Here is a 19019-nt window from a genome sequence, read left to right as displayed (position 1 = left end):
CTAAGGCAGAAAATTTAACTTTTCCTAAATGGACATGTATGAGAAGTTTAAGTTTCGTTAAAAAATAACATTTGACCAGGCATTTAATGCCCTCATAATTGACACTGAACAAAACTCTCTTTCTCACACTCTCTCTCTCATCTGCAGCTTTGAGAAGATGATCAGTGGCTTCTACATGGGCGAGTTGGTTCGCCTCATCCTGGTGAAGATGGCCAAAGAGCAGATGATCTTCCAGGGTCAGGTGACCCCCGGCCTGCTGACCAGGGGCAGCTTCAACACCGGCCACGTCTCTGCCATCGAAGACGACAGGTGAGGCTGTAGGTGGGGGCATGGGGGGAAGGGGAGAGACGGTAGGGGGTATAGGTGGGGGAGAGACAGTAGGGGGATATATGAGGGGTATGAGTGTTGGGAAGACCGGTATGGGTGGGGGCGGGTCACAGGAGGAGATATTGGAGGGGGAGAAATGGGAGCTGGGTGTGAGTGGGAGACAGAATGGTCTCCGTGGATGAGAGGCGGGAGGGGATATGGGGGATTGAGTGGCGGCCGGAGGAGGGAGAGATGGCTGGTGGAGCCTGAGACATGGAGGATTAGACAGGTGGAGGTATGGCTATTGGAGAGTTGTGAGGATGGATGGGGAAGAGACAATGTTTCCCAGATCATGTGATCAATGAATGATGGCTCAAGTTAAATCAGGAAAGACGAGTTGGGTTGACATGGCGATAGGATGACATGAATGGGACTGGAGCTGCTGATGCTCTGAGTGTAGGCTGCATGATGAACCTCTTTGTACGGTGGAGGTGGGTTTAATATAAACTTGGATTTATATAGCACCTTTCATAGTCCCTCAGATTGCTTTCTGGAGCAGCTGAATGACGCAGAAGAGAAGCGAGCAGCCGTAATTACACTGAAGGAAATAATTATGTATCTCAGGATGCGTGTGAAGGCAGGGAAAAAACGGAAAAGGGCAGTCATCTTCCTGTCTGTACTTGCACTATAGCTTCATGAGGCCTGTAGATATCGGGGTTTGAACCTGGAACCCTGCTGCTGGGAGTGAGCCCCCAACCACCACCACTCGACGATCCAGATGATCGTCTGTTGGAGGTCAGCGTGTGTGAACCCTCTTAGAGTTTCCACTAGAGCTGAACGATTTGGGGAAATGATCAAATTGCAATTATTTCAAGCAATATTGCGATTGCAATTTAGTATGCAATTTTGTCTTTTTTAAGTTCCTAACGCTCTGTATTATTCACTAAACAAGCAATAAATTATTCTATAGTGTGACCAACACAACATTGGAAGCATTCAACATATAAACTGATCTTACCTTTAGGCCAGGCCTATGTGTTGAGATGAATTGATTCATGAATTGATACTATAACATATTTATTCAACTATGATAATATATATAATATTATAATATAATAAATATTATATTATTAAATAAATGCAAAACTTACTGAACTCCAGTCAGTATTTTTTTTTAATCACAGCCTTTGCGATTTGCAAATCGCGTTCTACTACATCGCAATGTTGGTTTGAATTCAATCAATCGTTCAGCGCCTAGTTTCCACGACACTCAATGTGCCTCTCCTCCGGTTGCCAGGGACAACGCCGGTCTGCTGGCCGCCGAGACGCTCCTGCGGGGGCTGGGGCTGAGCCCGTCCACGGAGGACTGCGTGGCCACCCAGCGGGTGTGTCAGGTGGTGTCCACCCGCTCCGCCCACCTCTGCGCCGCCTCGCTGGTGTCGGTCCTGCGGCAGATCCGCGACAACAAGGCCGCTGAGAAGCTCCGCACCACCATCGGCGTGGACGGCTCCGTCTACAAGAACCACCCCCAGTGAGTATACAGTGCCCCCACCCCCCCCCCCCCCCCCCCCCCCCCCCCCCCACAGTGAGAACGGGGAGCCCCAGGGGGAAACGCCAGGGGAGGGGCCGCCTTCACGCCTTTTGTGCCTTTTTTTGTGCATTTGTTTAACGACATGTCCTCAAAGCACATAATACAGGGGTTCTCGAAGATTTGACAGCTGAAGGCCAATTTAGGAACCCAGAATTTGACTGAGGGCCGCCAGAGGAAAAAGAATTAGGCGGGAAAAACGCCGTCAGCATCCCAGTGGGGAAAAAAAACATTGCACCCTGGACCTCTGGGAGTGAGGTCAAGTGAGGTCTAAATCACGAAACTGAGGTTCATCCTTTCAAAGTAATGTACAGTCAGATTAAAACTAACAAATGTAACAGGATTTAATTGAATGCTAGAGAGAGTCAACTTTTCTCTTTATATTTATTTATTTTTTGTGTAATTTAATATTGATATAATAATAAAAAAATAAATATATATTTTTTTTTTTACTTGCATCTGTTTGTCATTGCGGGCCACCAGGAATGTTTTTGCGGGCCGCCATTGACCCGCGGGCCGCACTTTGAGAACCAATGTTAAAATATATCCATAATATAACTAGCGACAGAAGGCGTACAAGTAGACGCCTGCACATTGCAATGTTATCCCGTAATCCTTCAGTATCATGTACAATGCGTGTTGTAACTCTCCTGTGGGCCGTCAGTGGCAGAAGGCAATAATGCGCACATAACATGCCGTCTCACACAAGGCAAGATAAGACGGTACGACTCAACGCATGTTATTGCCCATGTTCTTTTCAGCGAGTTGACCTTCTGATTGTTCCTAGGTATTGTCTCCTCGTTGTGAATCCATTCCTTTCTATAGGGTGTATAGACACGCTCTGTAAACTGACTTTCATAATGTGACTCTGTGACTCACTCTCCGTCGATTCCGTTCAATGTTTCCTTTTATCTTGGTAGCGCTCAAGACTTCGCTATGACAATGGCGTGCTAATGTGGACGAGCCCCTATGATTGATGTTGAAGCCGACTGCCTCTGTGGTAGAAAATAACCGAGTTCTATCACTTCAACTAAATAAGAGAGCTTGAAGAATCGGGGAGTCCGGATCAAGTATGACAAGAGGCTTTTTTCTTTTATACAGGGGTTAATAATACAGGGGTTCTTGAAGATTTGACAGCTGAAGGCCAATTTAGGAACCCAGAATTTGACTGAGGGCCGCCAGAGGAAAAATAATTAGGCGGGGAAACGCCGTCAGCATCCCGCCTAGCATTTATTTTTTTTTGGGATTTATTTTAGCATTTTAGTGCTTTATTATAGAGAGGAAGGTGTGGGAGAGAGAGGGGAGGACATGCAGCAAAGGACCACGGGCAGGACTCCAACCCGGGTCGCTGCGTTTTAGGACTGAGCCTACATGGCACGCGCTCTGCACGGTGAGCCACCAGGGCGCCGTATGACAAGAGACTTTATTGTTACCCGCGAACAAGCAACAACGAAGCCGAGGGAGGTTTACAAAGACACTGCCGATCATCATCTATTTGATCTATAGGCCTGATAACGCTCATAGTTGTTATAAAAAGTAGTGGTTAATTTCTCCCATGCCTCCCGCCTCCACCTCCGTCTCCCAGGTTCGCCCGCAAGCTCCACAAGATGGTGCGGCGGCTGGCGCCCGACTGCGACGTGCGCTTCCTGAGCTCGGGGGACGGCAGCGGCAAGGGCGCGGCCATGGTGACGGCGGTGGCGTACCGGCTGGCCATGCAGCACGCCGAGCGCCAGCGCATCCTGGAGCCCCTGCGGCTGGGCCGGGAGCAGCTGCTGGAGGTGAAGAGGAGGCTGGAGGAGGCCATGGAGCAGGGCCTGGCCAAGGAGACCCACCAGCAGGCCTGCCTCAAGATGCTGCCCACCTATGTCCGGGCCACGCCCGATGGCACAGGTGAGCTGGAAAGAATCTGAAGAAAGCTTGAAGGCATGAAAGGCATGAAGCAGCTGAAAAGGTGCTTCATGCCTTCAGGCTTTCTTCAGTATGTCTGCTTAAGCAGACAGGCAGCAGCTGCTAAGAAAAACGACCTAGTACCTAAACTGCTGGATCGAATACTTGGGAGCTGTAGGATTCAGAAAGACAACGTTGGTAGAATTATCAGTTCATTATCTTTTTTTTGTTTTGAGCATTTTGTCTGAGATATATTCCATATTCCCAGTTGTCTTTACACTATCTCTGCAATGGTTGAGGAGTAGTAAACTGTGTGCGGCAAAACATATGTCTATGATCCCTTGGAACACAGACAAAGATGCTTGGCAATATAGATTTTTATTTTTCTCTTCATTGATTTCAATTCGGTTTAAACCTGCAAAGAGTATTGATTAACTACCTTGTCACTGTATAGTTTAATGCGCCCAAGTGAATCTGTACCAGGGTTGAAGTCCCATCTTCTTTCTCCAGCTCCTTTTATTAATTTCAGATTCCCTGTGTGTGTGTGTGTGTTGTGTTTTATAACTCTCAACGCTGTTGCGTAGAAACAACTCATTACACTTTTAATGAGCTTTCTTACTTGCAACGGTTCACTTGCCTAAGGGCGAATTTAGGATGCGGCCATGGTATCAGTGACACTTTGGCTCTTTGAATGGCATGCTGCCAATCAATGGTTGTTAATCCAGGTATTTATATTTAAAGTGTATAAATTTGCCTAAACTGGAAACAATTTTCTACCTCATGTATACTTTGCTGCTAATTTCTGAAAATGAGAATTTTGATCTATTAAGAATTGAAGAGAAATGTTAAGATACAATGCACCGACCTTAAAGGTCCCATGACATGAAAATCTCAATTTATGAGGTTTTCTAACATAAATATGAGTTCCCCTAGCCTGCCTATGGTCCCCCAGTGGCTAAAACTTGCGTTTGGTGTAAAACGAGCACTAGCTGTTCTGCTCGCCTTTGAAAAAACGGAGGCTCAAGCGCGCTGATTTGGAAATCTGTGCTCATGACGTCATGAGGAATCTCAGCTCCTCCCCTTACTCTGCCTGGCCCGCCCAAAGACGTTGGCCCGCCAATGAGACTCGACCGTGCGAGCGCCACATGTGTGTGTGTGAATACACACACTGTAACGCAAGTGTTTCTTGTCGGTTCTTTGACGTGTCTTGTATTTCCACAACGAGACTGTCGTGGGGGTTATCTAAGCCATGGTTGAGAAGGAATTGGGGGAAAGGAACTTTGGTTTGACTCGCTGAAGTACATGAACTGCGACATGCCGCCGGTTGCCGCGAGGCACCATCGCCCGGCAGCGGGCAGCCGGCCGCAGGCAGCGCGCGGTTCAGTCGACTTCAGGTTGATGTGAAAGTGGAAGAACCAGAGACGTCGCAGAACCCGACAAAGTCGTTTGTGATTCATAATATCGTCTGGAGGCGCACACAATATGTTATATGATATAGATATCTATGTATTATATGATATTATTTAGATATAGAGCTCCAGGACTGTAACGCAAGTGTTGTACACTTCCTTGTTATTTGGATAACCGTTCTGCTGTTGGTGTGATGGCGCTCTCGTATCTGGTATTTCTACAACGAGACTCGTATTGGGGGTTATCTCAGCCAAGGTTGAGAATGAATTGGGGGGAAGGAACTTTGGCTTTGACTCCCTCAAGAACATGAACCACGACAAGGAGGAGAAAGGGATCTTTGCCGGGCAGCGCTTATGCACCTCCGCCTCCGGCGGTGGTCCCTCAGCGGGGCTCAAGCGGGAGACATTCGCCGCCAACAATCCCTTTCTCCTCCATGTCGTGGTTCATGTTCTTGAGGGAGTCAAAGCCAAAGTTCCTTCCCCCCAATTCATTCTCAACCTTGGCTGAGATAACCCCCAATACGAGTCTCGTTGTAGAAATACCAGATACGAGAGTCCAACGTGTTATGCGCCATCACACCAACAGCAGAACGGTTATCCAAATAACAAGGAAGTGTACAACACTTGCGTTACAGTCCTGGAGCTCTATATCTAAATAATATCATATACATAGATATCTATATCATATAACATATTGTGTGCGCCTCCAGACGATATTATGAATCACAAACGACTTTGTCGGGTTCTGCGACGTCTCTGGTTCTTCCACTTTCACATCAACCTGAAGTCGACTGAACCGCGCACTGCCTGCTGCCGGCTGCCCGCTGCCGGGCGATGGTGCCTCGCGGCAACCGGCGGCATGTCGCAGTTCATGTACTTCAGCGAGTCAAATCAAAGTTCCTTTCCCCCAATTCCTTCTCAACCATGGCTCAGATAACCCCCACGACAGTCTTGTTGTGGAAATACAAGACACGTCAAAGAACCGACAAGAAACACTTGCGTTACAGTGTGTGTATTCACATTGATGTGGACGTTGAAGAACCAGGAACGTCGGAGAACCCAACGCGGTCGTTTGAGATTCATAATATCGGCTCACACAGCTTTTGGCCGTGATAATATATATTATATGATATAGATATCTGTGTAGGCTATATGATAATATTTAGATATAGAGCTCCAGGACTCCCGTGTGTTCTAGAATATTTACAGAACACGGCTAAAGGCTGTGTGCGGCTCGCCATTGCGATACATCCACTGTAAACAGAGCGCATGGTGGCTGCAAGCTGCTCAGGGCCACACCCCCACCCTCCTCCTTGACACGCCCACCGAAACAGCGCATTTGGGGGAAGCTCAATGTGCGACTGGCTCGGAGTGGCTGTAACTCTGCACCACGGCTGAATTTAGGGAACGTCTTTGAATACTGTGTTAGTTGCCCGCTAATACCTATATTAAAGAATACATAAAATAGCATGTCATGGGACCTTTAAAGATTAAATTAAAAAAAATATTTTTCCTTGAACTTGGTTTACATGGTACGATTTATATTGCATTTGGACATGTGCAAAAGACAACATAAAAAGAGTCCAAGTCTTCTTTCTAAATGTGGTCCACTAAGAGGTTGAAAACCATTTTAAACTACTAAAACAACCAAGAAGTTCACGCTTGGTTTTTCTGATGCAGTCTCTCTGTAATTGAGCTCAGTAAGCAGGGATAAGATGCATCACTTGATGGTATGCTGTGCTAAGAGGTGGTTTTATATGTTTTCCTGAGGTTCTCTTAACAGAGATTGATCGATTTAGAAGCTCTGGTGGTGCATTTCCCCTACCGTTGATGCGTTGCTTGTGTTTTAAGTCTGCATCGTCCATTGATATCACCAAGGTCCGGAGTCCGGAGATGCTAATTTAATGCGCTGGGCACACGCAGCTATAACTTCTGACAAGCCTAAGACTGATTGCTAATTGGAGGGATGTCAACAATATTCACAGCGCACCGTCCAGACTCCAACAACAGGAATGTAAGGAGATTGATCTTGATGGCGGAAGTCATTTAGAATCCATAGTGTGTGTGTGTGTGTGTGTGTGTGTGTGTGTGTGTGTGTGTGTGTGTGTGTGTGTGTGTGTGTGTGTGTGTGTGTGTGTGTGTGTGTGTGTGTGTGTGTGTGTGTGTGTGTGTGTGTGTGTGTGTGTGTTTTCTCACTAGAACACGGTGACTTCCTGGCTCTTGACCTTGGGGGGACGAACTTCCGAGTGCTCCTGGTGCGCGTACGGAGTGGGAAGAAGCGCAGCGTGGAGATGCACAACAAGATCTACAGCATCCCGCAGGAGACCATGCAGGGCACCGGGGAGGAGGTATGCCTGCTCGGCCCTCGGTGTTTTGTGTGGGGGAACGATCGACGTTGTGACTGATGAGAGGATTTCCTTTGAGGGAATAAGCATGACTAAAGCTTTGTTGATGGGGTTAGTTTAGTTTAGCTTTTTTATTTCGAACATGTTCGAGTATATAAACTGACAAACAAACAAAACCAATGACAATAGTCAAAACAACAATAGAAATAGTCAAAATATGTCCGAAAAGGAGTGGGATGAAGCATATGCTTATTTAAACCTACCCCTTCCTCACTACTCAATTAACTACCTAACTTATCTTTCTCCCTAAACATACATATTTACATAATGCATATTTACAAAAAATAGAAAATAAATGGATAAAATAAACAAATATATCAAACATTTATCATTTATGAAATGGGTTACTTCCTAACATGAATCGAGTGTGTGTGTGTGTGTGTGTGTGTGTGTGTGTGTGTGTGTGTGTGTGTGTGTGTGTGTGTGTGTGTGTGTGTGTGTGTGTGTGTGTGCGTGTGCGCTCGCTCATCTGTATTTGTCGTCCTAGCTCTTCGACCATATCGTCCAGTGCATTGCAGACTTCTTGGAGTACATGGGAATGAAAGGGGCTGTCCTTCCCCTGGGCTTCACCTTCTCCTTCCCCTGTCAACAAAGACAACTGGACCAGGTGATGCACCCGATCATCCACCCTGGTGGATGTTGAGCCCATCATGCATTCTTTCTTTGATTATATTGTTGCAACCATGAAGGCCAAACACTACAATACCACACACACTACCCCGTCATCTAATCTCACCGTCTCTGTCCAACACACTTAAGGGAATCCTTCTGAGATGGACAAAGGGATTCAAGGCGACGGGCTGTGAGGGGGAGGACGTGGTCACCCTGCTGAAAGACGCCATTCGACGTAAAGAGGTCTGCTCACAGCTTCACGTATTGCCTTGGAAGATTCTTCAAAATGTTTTATTCGCTCCGGCCCTTTTCATAAAGAAGATGGATGGCTGCCGCTAATGTGGTGGTGGTGGTGAATCATTTTTACATTATGGTTCAACTTGGGCTACCTAATTTATCCAAAAAAACAATTGTAGCTGGGAGCAACCGTGCTACCAATTAGAAAGTGTCCCTCCCGCCCATAACACTACACCCACTACATAACATAACCATGCATATCAAACACAGCTTGGCTGTTTGTTATACTGTTTTCTCACACTGATTTTATGCACCGCATAAGCAGTCCCTCGCTTATATAGTGTATATACATGTATAGTATCCTTCTTTGTATTATTGCATTATTTCCCTGCATATATATATTTTTTTTGCATTCAATCTCCTGAGGGAACCTTCCCGGGGGATTAATAATGTTCCTATCTATTTATCCATCCATCTATCTTACTCGCCTTTCCTCGTGTCCCGGCCCACAGAAGTTTGACCTGGACGTGGTGGCGCTGGTCAACGACACCGTTGGCACCATGATGACCTGCGGCTACGAGGACCCCCTGTGTGAGGTGGGCCTCATCGTAGGTGAGCGGCCAACGGTGCGCCATGCCGAGTGTAGAGGGTGATAATAAGCACGCAATCCAGGGCAGAGGCCACCTGCTGTGATGCCTGCAGTCAATTATATTATCCTAAGAACAGCGGATGGAAATAAGGGCACACCACATCAGCTTTGCACATGAATTGGCCGTTACGACCTGCAAGTACAAGACTTGAGTGAATAAAAAAAGGAAGATAATAATGTAGCTATCATTTTCACCAATCATGAGGGATATTATTATTCGGCCCTGTCTAAAAGCCGATAACTAACTTATTGAAGATAGATTGTCACATCAAAGCTCCAGGAGGAAGATGGAGTGTTTATGTCCTAATTGTTCTCATCTGATATAATTTCTAAAACTGTAATGCAAACAAAAATAACCATAAATGCTTGAGAGATAAAAAACACAATGCCAGAGTTAAATGTTTCCGGGGCACTAATCACACACCAATGGCGATGCCAAACATGCAAGGCGACAGCCAGCATGTGTTCCGTGTCTTTCTCAGTGACACCTCTACACTCTCAGGCTAGGAGGAGCCGGGTATCGAGCTAGCAACCTTCAGGTTACCAGCCAACCTGCTCTACCTCCTGAGTCAAATGCCTCCCCAAAGAAAAGATTTCTGAGGGAATTACCATCTTGCCCTTTTTCTAACTTTTTGTTTTTGTCCTTTAAAATGAATCCGCCTAATCAAATTCAGTCCGTTCTTTTTAATTATCAGACAGCCCCTAGGCTGTTTTTTTTACATTTCTTGGTTTGTATGATTGCACTTTTGGAGAAAACTCATTAAAGTAGCCCTGTTTGCTGTCAGACACTCATCAGACACTAATAACGAGCATGGAATGTTACGATCAGGATTCTCCTTTAGGCCCTGAGATGAACTACACGTTCGTTAGTCTCTTTCAACAGGGCTCCACAGACAGGCGGCCTTGGCTGCAAACTATTGAATAGCCCACTGCTTACGACTGTATAGATGCTACTGATCACATCCTCTATTGATTTGCAATGTATATCACGGTCGAATGAGAGGGTCCACTTTTGTTGTCAGTATACTGGGCCCTTAAGGCTTAGTTATGGTTCCACGTCGACGAAACACAAGGGTGTTTACGGAGCCGTTACGTCCTTTCGGAAACTCCATGCGTTAACCGCAAGGGCCTGACGTGCGCCTCCCAAAAATGTTCACCTTGCGACGCAGCAGCAAGGGCTGTGATTGGTCAGGTTCACGACTGTACCGAAGCGTCTGAATGGTCGTCGCGTTGCGTCGACGTGGAGCCATAACTGAGCCTTTAGGGTTCAGCCCGGACCCCCTTGTGGTTGGAAGCCACATTTTCCGCTGGAGATGCATACGACACTGTATCCTTCTCCCGCGGTTCCAGGCACGGGCACCAACGCCTGCTACATGGAGGAGGTGCGGAACGTGGAGCTGGTGGAGGGGGACGAGGGCCGCATGTGCGTCAACATGGAGTGGGGGGCGTTCGGGGACGGCGGGGAGCTGGACGAACTGTGCGCCGAGTTCGACCGCGTCGTGGACGAGAGCTCCAACAACCCTGGGAAACAAAGGTAAAGGATGGAGGGCCGAGGGCCAGAGTTTCCTACGCCGTGGGTTTTGAATATGAGACGGTGCACTTCAATCCCCCCAGAGTGGGGGGAGGGGCTCAGTCACACCACCTCGTGGAATTTAAAGGTGACATTATACCACCAGGTGTGAGTGTGATTAGCTACACTCACTTAAATTTGTGCAGGGATGCAGGGAAATAAAAATATACAAGAAGAATACTGTACAAGCCAATATTTAAATGAGGGAGTGCTTAAACAGTGCATAAAAACAGTGCAAGAAGACAGCAGCCAAATTGTGTTATATATGCAGTGTTATGTTGTTAAGTGGGTCAGGCCTGGTTCATCACATTCCGAGAGGGAGTAATCATGGTTCACGATCACAACACAACGAGGGGTCGTGTGGCCAAAGATTTAAATTGGATTAAATTGGAGTAGGCACTCCAATTTAATTGGTTTCATGCTATTTCTAGGATTTGTCTGGGTTTCATAGTACTGTTGCCTCTGTTCTAAGCAATGGAATATATGTACTTTCTATTATTTCACCTATGATCTTACCTTGTCGCTTTCTGCTTCCTACACGTTATGCTTCCTGCACACTAATTTGCTTCTCATGGAACAGAGGCACTAAGGCTATTCGCAATACCATCCTTCATTTGTTTTTCTACTATAGCACAAGATCATTTTGCTGGTGCACTTATGGAGTAAAGACGTCATATCTCACTTGCCTCAAAATATTGTCAACAGCAGGGAAAAAGCAAGGAAAGAGAACCCAATACATTTGGATCTTTGATGAGACGCGGGGAACGCAATCAGCCATCTTGTCTGCCACAATGTGCGTGTTCTCAAGAGTACATGGAGTGCTCAAGGGTCGGCGATGGCATCAGAACACATCCTATTTCTTGTGCTTTGCAGGAGCAGTTGTCCTTATCAAGAAGAAAGGATGCATGTCTTTGCATTGGAGCTCTTTCACGTGTAGGGCATCTATTATTGTGACTAGACAAACTAGTCACACAATACAAAAAGGACTTGGTTTCCGACAATAGTCGCTATTCTCAAAGTTCCAACTAGAATCTGTTAGGATTATAGTATATATATATTTTTTTTACTATTACTTTGTCATGTTACCCCCTCTCTTTCTGTATCTCTATTTGCCTCTCTGCCTGTTGACCCCTCACTCTGTCTGCCTCTCTCTGCCCGTCTCTCTGCTTCTCTCTCTCTCTCTCTCTCTCTTCGCCCGTCTCTGTCTCTCTGCCCCTCTCTCTGTCTCTGCCCCTCTCTGCCTCTCTGCCCCTCTCTCTGTCTCTCTGCCTCTCTCTCCGCCTCTCTGTCTCTCTGCCCCTCTCTCTGTCTCTGCCCCTCTCTCTCTGCCTCTCTGTCTCTCTGCCCCTCTCTCTGTCTCTGCCCCTCTCTCTCTGCCTCTCTGTCTCTCTGCCCCTCTCTCTGTCTCTCTGCCCCTCTCTCTGCCTCTCTGTCTCTCTGCCCCTCTCGCTCTGCCTCTCTCTGTCTCTCTGCCCCTCTCTCTCTCTCTCTCTCTCCCTGCCTCTCGCTCTGTCTCTTTGGCTCTCTGCCCCTCTGTCTCTCTGCCCCTATGCCTATGTCTCTTTGCCTCTCTGCCCCTCTCTCTCTGTCTCTCTGCTTCTCTGCCCTCTCTCCGTCTCTCTCTCAGGTATGAGAAGATGATCAGTGGCATGTACCTGGGTGAGATTGTGCGGAACGTGCTGCTGGAGTTCACCGCCAAGGGCCTGCTGTTCTGCGGCAAGCCTACTGAGAGGCTGAAGACACGGGGCATCTTCGAGACCAAGTTCCTGTCCCAGATCGAGAGGTGAGCCTCTTTAGGGTTGGTTACGTGGACAAGAGCTCAATATTAAAACTATTCCATCTTTATTATCGATTTGTCTGAGGTAACTGGACATTCAAACATTGGGCCTCTCTAGAGGGCTAGGGTTTACACAGTTTACTATCCTGCCGCTGGTAATTTGTACTAAAATAATTAATATAGGCTTAATCACTTTTAGATTGCGTTCAGCTATGTGTGTACACTCTTACTAAATAATTTCTTTGTGTAGGCAGATTCCAATTCTTTATTTGTAGAATAAACTTGTAGAATAAACTTTCCGTTTATTTATATCCTTCTGATAAAGAGAAACTTCTCTCGAGGACACGTCGGACAGCGAAATATTTGATTTAATCTTAAAGCATAATCATGGGAAAAGTACTGGCAGCAAAATTACCAAGGATACATTCAGTGAGACAATAGATGAACAAGATTCTTATAGGGAAACGTTTTCATTGTGGGTAGGGAGTGGGAGTGACCTTAGGCCAAGTAAATTTGTAATACAATAGGTGGAAATTGGACATGTCTGCATGTCTGTAAGACATGGCTGTAAACAAGTTTACACAACAAAGAAGTCAGTCGATTGGCCTGGTCTCAATACCAGACTCACTGGCTCCAGTGGGAACTCAAATCCGAATTACCTTAACCTCTCTCAGTTAAAAGAGAGGAAGGGATTTGTTTTAAGGTACAGGGAGAATGTATACAGTTCCTTCTAATGTGCATAATAATTATATAAACAAGGTTAATATAATTTGTATATGATTGTATATTTATAGTTATGATTGATATTTCCACGACACCTTAGAATTAGAATTAGAAAAGAGAGTGCACCTTTTTGTAATTTTTCTTCATAGTCAATGTTCATATGTTGCTACATTACTTATTGACTCTTGAGGGGGCCACTATTTTACCATCAGGTGGGAGTGGGATTAGCATTGCAATCCAATTTAAAAACTCTCCCTTCTCTCTGCCTTATGTCAGCACTTATGTATGATTAGTATGAGTTCAAAGGGTTCTTTTTCCTCACAGAACGCTCGCCAGCTGATGAGAGTTGTTGGATGCTGTGCATTTGTTTAGCGCAGTGAGACTCTAGCTTATGCACTCCTCTCACCTCTAGACCTCCGGCCGTGGTATGCATTATTATAAACTTTGAGGCCGGTGTTGCTAGTTATTCCACTTTTGTTCTTGTTGTAAATGTAAATGGACTGCATTTATATAGCACTTTTCTGACCATCGGCCACCCAAAGCGCTTTACAATGTTGCCTCACATTCACCATTCACGCAAACATTCACACACCGACGGCGGAGTCAACCATGCAAGGCGACAGCCAGCTCGTCGGGAGCTAACAGTCAGGGTTAGGTGCCTTGCTCAAGGACACCTCGACACTCAGCTAGGAGGAGCCGGGGATTGAACCAGCAACCTTCAGGTTACCAGCCAACCCGCTCTACCTCCTGAGCTACTGCCGCCCCGTTGTACATGACCCTTGTGTGTATTTACTGTTATAGATTTCGTAAGATAGCCGGCAGTGGTTTTATTGAGATCAACAGGCCAGTTTTCAGCCACAGCACATAAATTAAACCCAAACAAACACAATTTAATTCCCTGAATGTGATTCTTCATCATCCCCCCCTACGTATGACTTCTCATGGTTTCTTCCCTCTCTCCCTGCCAATGTCCCGCCCCCCCTCCCACGCTCCCGCCCTCTGATTGGTGGTGGTCCCAGTGACCGGCTGGCCCTGCGGCAGGTGCGCTCCATCCTGCAGCACCTGGGCCTGACCCGCTCCACCTGCGACGACAGCATCCTGGTGAAGGAGGTGTGCAGTGTGGTGTCCCGGCGGGCCGCCCAGCTCTGTGGCGCCGGCCTGGCCGCCGTGGTCGACAAGGTGCGGCGCAACCGCGGCCTGGGGCACCTGCGCATCACGGTGGGAGTGGACGGCACGCTGTACAAACTGCACCCCCAGTAAGGAGCTCCGCCCCCGCCGCCCCCCCCCCCCCGAGGGCAGTGCCGCTAGCGTTGTCATTTTCCTTTAAATTACATTTAGGGCGTTTAGCAGCCGCTTCTATCCAAAGCGACTTGCAATTAGTACATTTGTCAGTAGAAAAGGAAACAATATATTGCTGTCGATACAGCAAGGATGTTCACAGAACCACGTGGCAAGCACTTACAATTGTTGGGTAAAGCCATTGCCCGAACACATCAAAGATAGCTAGGATAAGATGCTACACAATGCTAAGTGCTGTTTTTAAGTGCAAGGACGTACAACATCAAATGTTGTATTTGCCTCATTAGCACCACCAACACCACCATCATCATAAGCATAACTTCCAACGTCAACACCACATCACCACTAACAATACTACCACCAAGAACACCGGTCATTTTGCCTTACTTAGGCTTACTATTCATACTTTCTAAGTATTTAAACTCCCACATACACACAAATGTAGAGTATGCAAAATATAAACCTATCAAAATCTACATTGAAATTTTATTTTGTGCTGATAAAACGGTAGGAATGAAATTCCATCCGATGCAGGTTGGCCTCACATTCATGCATTTCCTGACACTTTTCAAACGGGCACAAACAAGATGTCCTAATTTGTACAACAGTATAATCTTTGCTTCTGGCGGTTCAGAGCCAGACTGCTCATGTCTGTTTTTAGCCTGTAATGGCTTGATCTTAGTGATGATTGTCCAGGCGGCCAGCTGAGGTAGTTGAGCGAGTTGAGTTAATAATCATAAACGCTTTTTAGTAGTGAATGCAAGGCATGTTTACTGAGCCGACGAGAATGCCCTTCTCCAGTAATGGGGTATGTTACCAATAATAGAATCCACCACTAGAGATGGGGTACATTGTAAAGGCATCTTTTGCCCTAAATATCTCCCCCTCTCTCTTTCTCTCTCTTCCTCTCTTCCTCTCTTCCTCTAGTTTCTCTGGGATCCTGCGAGAGACGGTGCTGGACCTGGCTCCCGGCTGCGAGGTGAGCTTCCTGCAGTCGGAGGACGGCAGCGGGAAAGGCGCAGCGCTGATTACAGCCGTCGCCTGCAGAATGAGGGACGCCGCAAAGCACTGAACACCAACCCCCTGCCCACCCCCCCCTCCCCCCCAGGGTAGACGCAGAGAGAACAGCTCTGCGGAACAGTTATATTTAGTACGGACGTGGTTCATCTCAAACCGTGTGTGTCTGGTCTGTATGTACGGATCTAACCTAACCATGCGAGAAACCACTCGCAGGACATTGGATGCGAGTAACCAAATGTGTAAGATTAAAAGATGAGAGCTCCCATCCGTGGGGCGAGGCAAAGACCCAAGATTTAATGCTACAAGGCGGTTTTGGAACCGCCGTCCAAACCCTGCCTCGCCAGATAGAACTGGATTTAGAGGACTTAACGCTAGAAGGGAAAATCTGTCAGAATATCACCAAAGGGAAATATAACTAACAGTATGATATACAATATGTTATGCATCCCAAATATATACAATTTCTGTAATGAATAGGTTTCACAAATTGTACAAGGCCTTACAGAGGCCTAACTTAAATAGAGTAATGCCTTTTGTGTCTGAGACCCACGCAGAGTTCGGCTAGATAACAACAGCTTGATTTGATATTATTCTTTCGTTCCTCTGATGTTGTCAAATGGAACAGTTTATTTCATAGTTGCCATCCCTATTATATTCTACCTTATCAACTGAGGTAGCCTAACCCGTCAAACTCAAATGTAAAACACTCTTAGAACTATAACAGATACGATCAGAACTATAGGTCACTCTCGGCAACTTATCAGGCTTAGCAACTTTAGCCTATATTTTGCTCAAGTGAGAACTGTTCTGTCTTGAGCAAAATATAGGCTAAAGTTGGCTAAAGTTACATGAGACTTGAGAGCAGGGCTCTCAAGTCTCACACATTCGGCGTGAGACAAACGCAATTCAACCCATGCACACGCTCACACTCCACACTTCGTATTTATCACGCAGAGAATATACCAGGATAGCGGCCACCAATTTGGGCCACTATTTAACAGTGGAACAGGTGGGAATCAAATGGGTTTCCCGTACGTAGGGTAACCAGACGTCCTCTTTTGCCCTCGCCCCCCACAAAATCTCACTCTGAACTCAGTTAAAAACTTGAGAGCCCTGCTCATAGCCAATCAAAGCCTGTTGGTAGCAGGGCAAATACATCCTTCTTGGTAATGAAAGAGTTCAACACCGAAAGTTTATATGTTTTCCAAAATAAACATGCGTTCTAAACTACTTAGAACACTATCTAAGGCTGCATCGAAAGGTAACGCGTCGGCTGCCATTTTGGACCCGTAAACGACAAGCTTAGGTATGTGGCATAGACGTCGTCATCGTCTTGCCGTCCCTCCCCGTTCTGTGATTGGTTCCCTATCTCCAGCGAAAATCTGATCCATGGAATCCAGGCTGCCTTGCAGCGCGAAATGAAATTGCGCGCAAGGCAGCATGGGTATACCCAGGCTAAAGCCTGATAGATTGCCCAGAGTGACCTATAGTTCTGATCGTATCTGATGTGTGTGGGATCTGTGACTTGATACACAGATACATCTTCCACAATTAAGAAAAAGCTTGAGATTTTCCCGGCTCTTTATTGAAGGTCTAAGTTTTGCTTTGTGTTCGCGAAATGAAAATATTTAGTCAAGCAAATAAATGTAAAAATTAAATAAATGAAAAGACTATACAAGGTCTCCGCATGGGGTCGACCTTCGCATGTGTGCACCGTGAAAGCGCTGGAAGTCGTATTCCCACTTTGTTTGTGTATGTGTGTTAGAAATACTTGAGTCATTTGTGGTTTGGTTGAAGACAAAAAATTCTGCATGGAATGTGACCCCAGATGAGCGGTTATAAAAGAATAAGGAATATGAAGTACATTCTGCACCGTACAACCAAGGAGGCTATGATTTTTAACTCGGTATTGATGACGGGGGATGGGTTTGTTTTGTTTGGGATTTTAACCCTGAAATGTCAGCTTTTCAAATGGGTTTTCCCCAAAGACGATAAACCCATTTATCTCTGTATTCATAGTCATTTAAATGTCTGTCTTTTTTGGTCGATTGTGGCCACAGCTCCGCTTAACCCCGATAGGTGTGTATGAAAAGTTTAAAAACAGCCAACCAAAGGGCTGCTTTTTGGACAGTTTTATATATTGCAGCAAAAAGGAGAATAAGGAAAGAAACCCATGTAGATGTGACCAACGTTTACTTTTTTTCTGTTGTGTTGGTCTTCACTGGATTTGCAAATTGATTTGGCTTGGTATCATTAATATGATACCAAGATTTAACTGATATTCTGTGGTATCATTGATAATACTTTAATGATTGTTAATTATTTAATGCTTTAATTATTGTGCTTTTCACAGTTTATAAAATGAGGTTAAGTACCACCTACTCATTGCTTTAATATTAGGCCTACTATATTTAATATCATATTGTAACTAGACTTATTTAGTGTATTCTTTGTGGAGGTGCTCCAACTACAATAACGGCTGAAGAAGGTATAGGCTATGCCTACCTACTGTGACTATTACATTACTTGAGACTAAATGAACATTGGGGCAAGGGATCAATACTTAAAATCATGCTTAAACTCATAACCGAACACTCAAACGAAGTTCAAGTCTAAATTGATTGGTTAGGCTTGATCTTTGTTGAAGATCAACATGAACTTTGCAATGTTACTCATGTGATTCACTTCACTGACTGACTGGCAGAAGACTGGAGGCGATGGTGAGGTCTGCCAGCGACATTGACTTCTGATTAAAGCCCCATGAGTGGCTGAACCTGGAACAGGCAGACGCACTTGGAAACCTGAAACAAATGCCCCCTCTTGTTCGACCAGCATCAAGCTGATTATCGAGGCTGGATTTGGAAGGGCTTCCAGGTCTGGCGAGAGAGCCGGTGATTAACACTTAAGTCCACTGACAGTGTTTGCGCTGTCAATTTCTTCGCACCAATCAGCAAAACACTGATGGAAAAAAATAAATAAAGGCATTTTCCACACAAGCAGGTTGCTTTATTGATTCCGGAGCAAATATGTGTTAGTTACTCTGCTCCAGTCAGAAGCATAAAAGTAGGCCTAATTGGAATAAACGAATCAATACAAACACACAGGAAATGTAGACTGTCGGGGTCTGGGGACAAAATAGTAGTCTGTTCCAAACCATGACCCTTGCTTGCCCAGCAATTAGACCCGGTAGATGTCAATCTTCTCATACCACTCTTTTATGAAGGTATTATTGTAGCAAAAGTCTTTAGCACCTGTAACTGCAGAATTTGAATGCGTACACTAAAGTCACAGTAAATTTGAAGTCGTATATATTTATTTTGCATGTGTAGGCCTACTCTAAAGTCACAAATGTGTAACAGTACATTTGTCGTCGTAAAAAAAATATAAATATTTTTTATACCATTGTAAACACAAAATAGGGTCTACGAGTACGCTAATCTGTGTTACAGGTGCACAAATCCTTTTGCTACAATTATTGCAGCGCAGTTGGTGCAAAACACATTCGCACACCCGTGTTTCATAATCTGAGAACATGCC

General features: G+C 45.7%; 1 protein-coding gene across 2 annotated transcripts in view; it reads left to right on the top strand.

The window, feature by feature from the left end:
* hk2 (hexokinase 2) overlaps nucleotides 1–17861 on the top strand; it is a 30774-nt gene extending 12913 nt beyond the window's left edge. For both annotated transcript variants that reach the window (XM_060054191.1, XM_060054190.1), the window contains exons 8-18: nucleotides 148–309; nucleotides 1604–1837; nucleotides 3480–3784; nucleotides 7390–7538; nucleotides 8083–8202; nucleotides 8355–8450; nucleotides 8957–9056; nucleotides 10444–10627; nucleotides 12291–12446; nucleotides 14183–14419; nucleotides 15390–17861. In XM_060054191.1, coding sequence (XP_059910174.1) covers nucleotides 148–309; nucleotides 1604–1837; nucleotides 3480–3784; nucleotides 7390–7538; nucleotides 8083–8202; nucleotides 8355–8450; nucleotides 8957–9056; nucleotides 10444–10627; nucleotides 12291–12446; nucleotides 14183–14419; nucleotides 15390–15534 — 1888 coding nt within the window. In that variant the 3' untranslated portion in view covers nucleotides 15535–17861. The remainder of the gene's footprint in view (nucleotides 1–147; nucleotides 310–1603; nucleotides 1838–3479; nucleotides 3785–7389; nucleotides 7539–8082; nucleotides 8203–8354; nucleotides 8451–8956; nucleotides 9057–10443; nucleotides 10628–12290; nucleotides 12447–14182; nucleotides 14420–15389) is intronic.
* The last annotated feature ends 1158 nt before the right edge of the window (nucleotides 17862–19019 follow it).

The sequence above is a fragment of the Gadus macrocephalus genome, chromosome 6, assembly GCF_031168955.1.
Source record: "Gadus macrocephalus chromosome 6, ASM3116895v1".
Taxonomy (NCBI): domain Eukaryota; kingdom Metazoa; phylum Chordata; class Actinopteri; order Gadiformes; family Gadidae; genus Gadus; species Gadus macrocephalus.
Note: the sequence above shows the minus strand (reverse complement) of the source record. Positions and strands in the feature narration are given on the sequence as shown.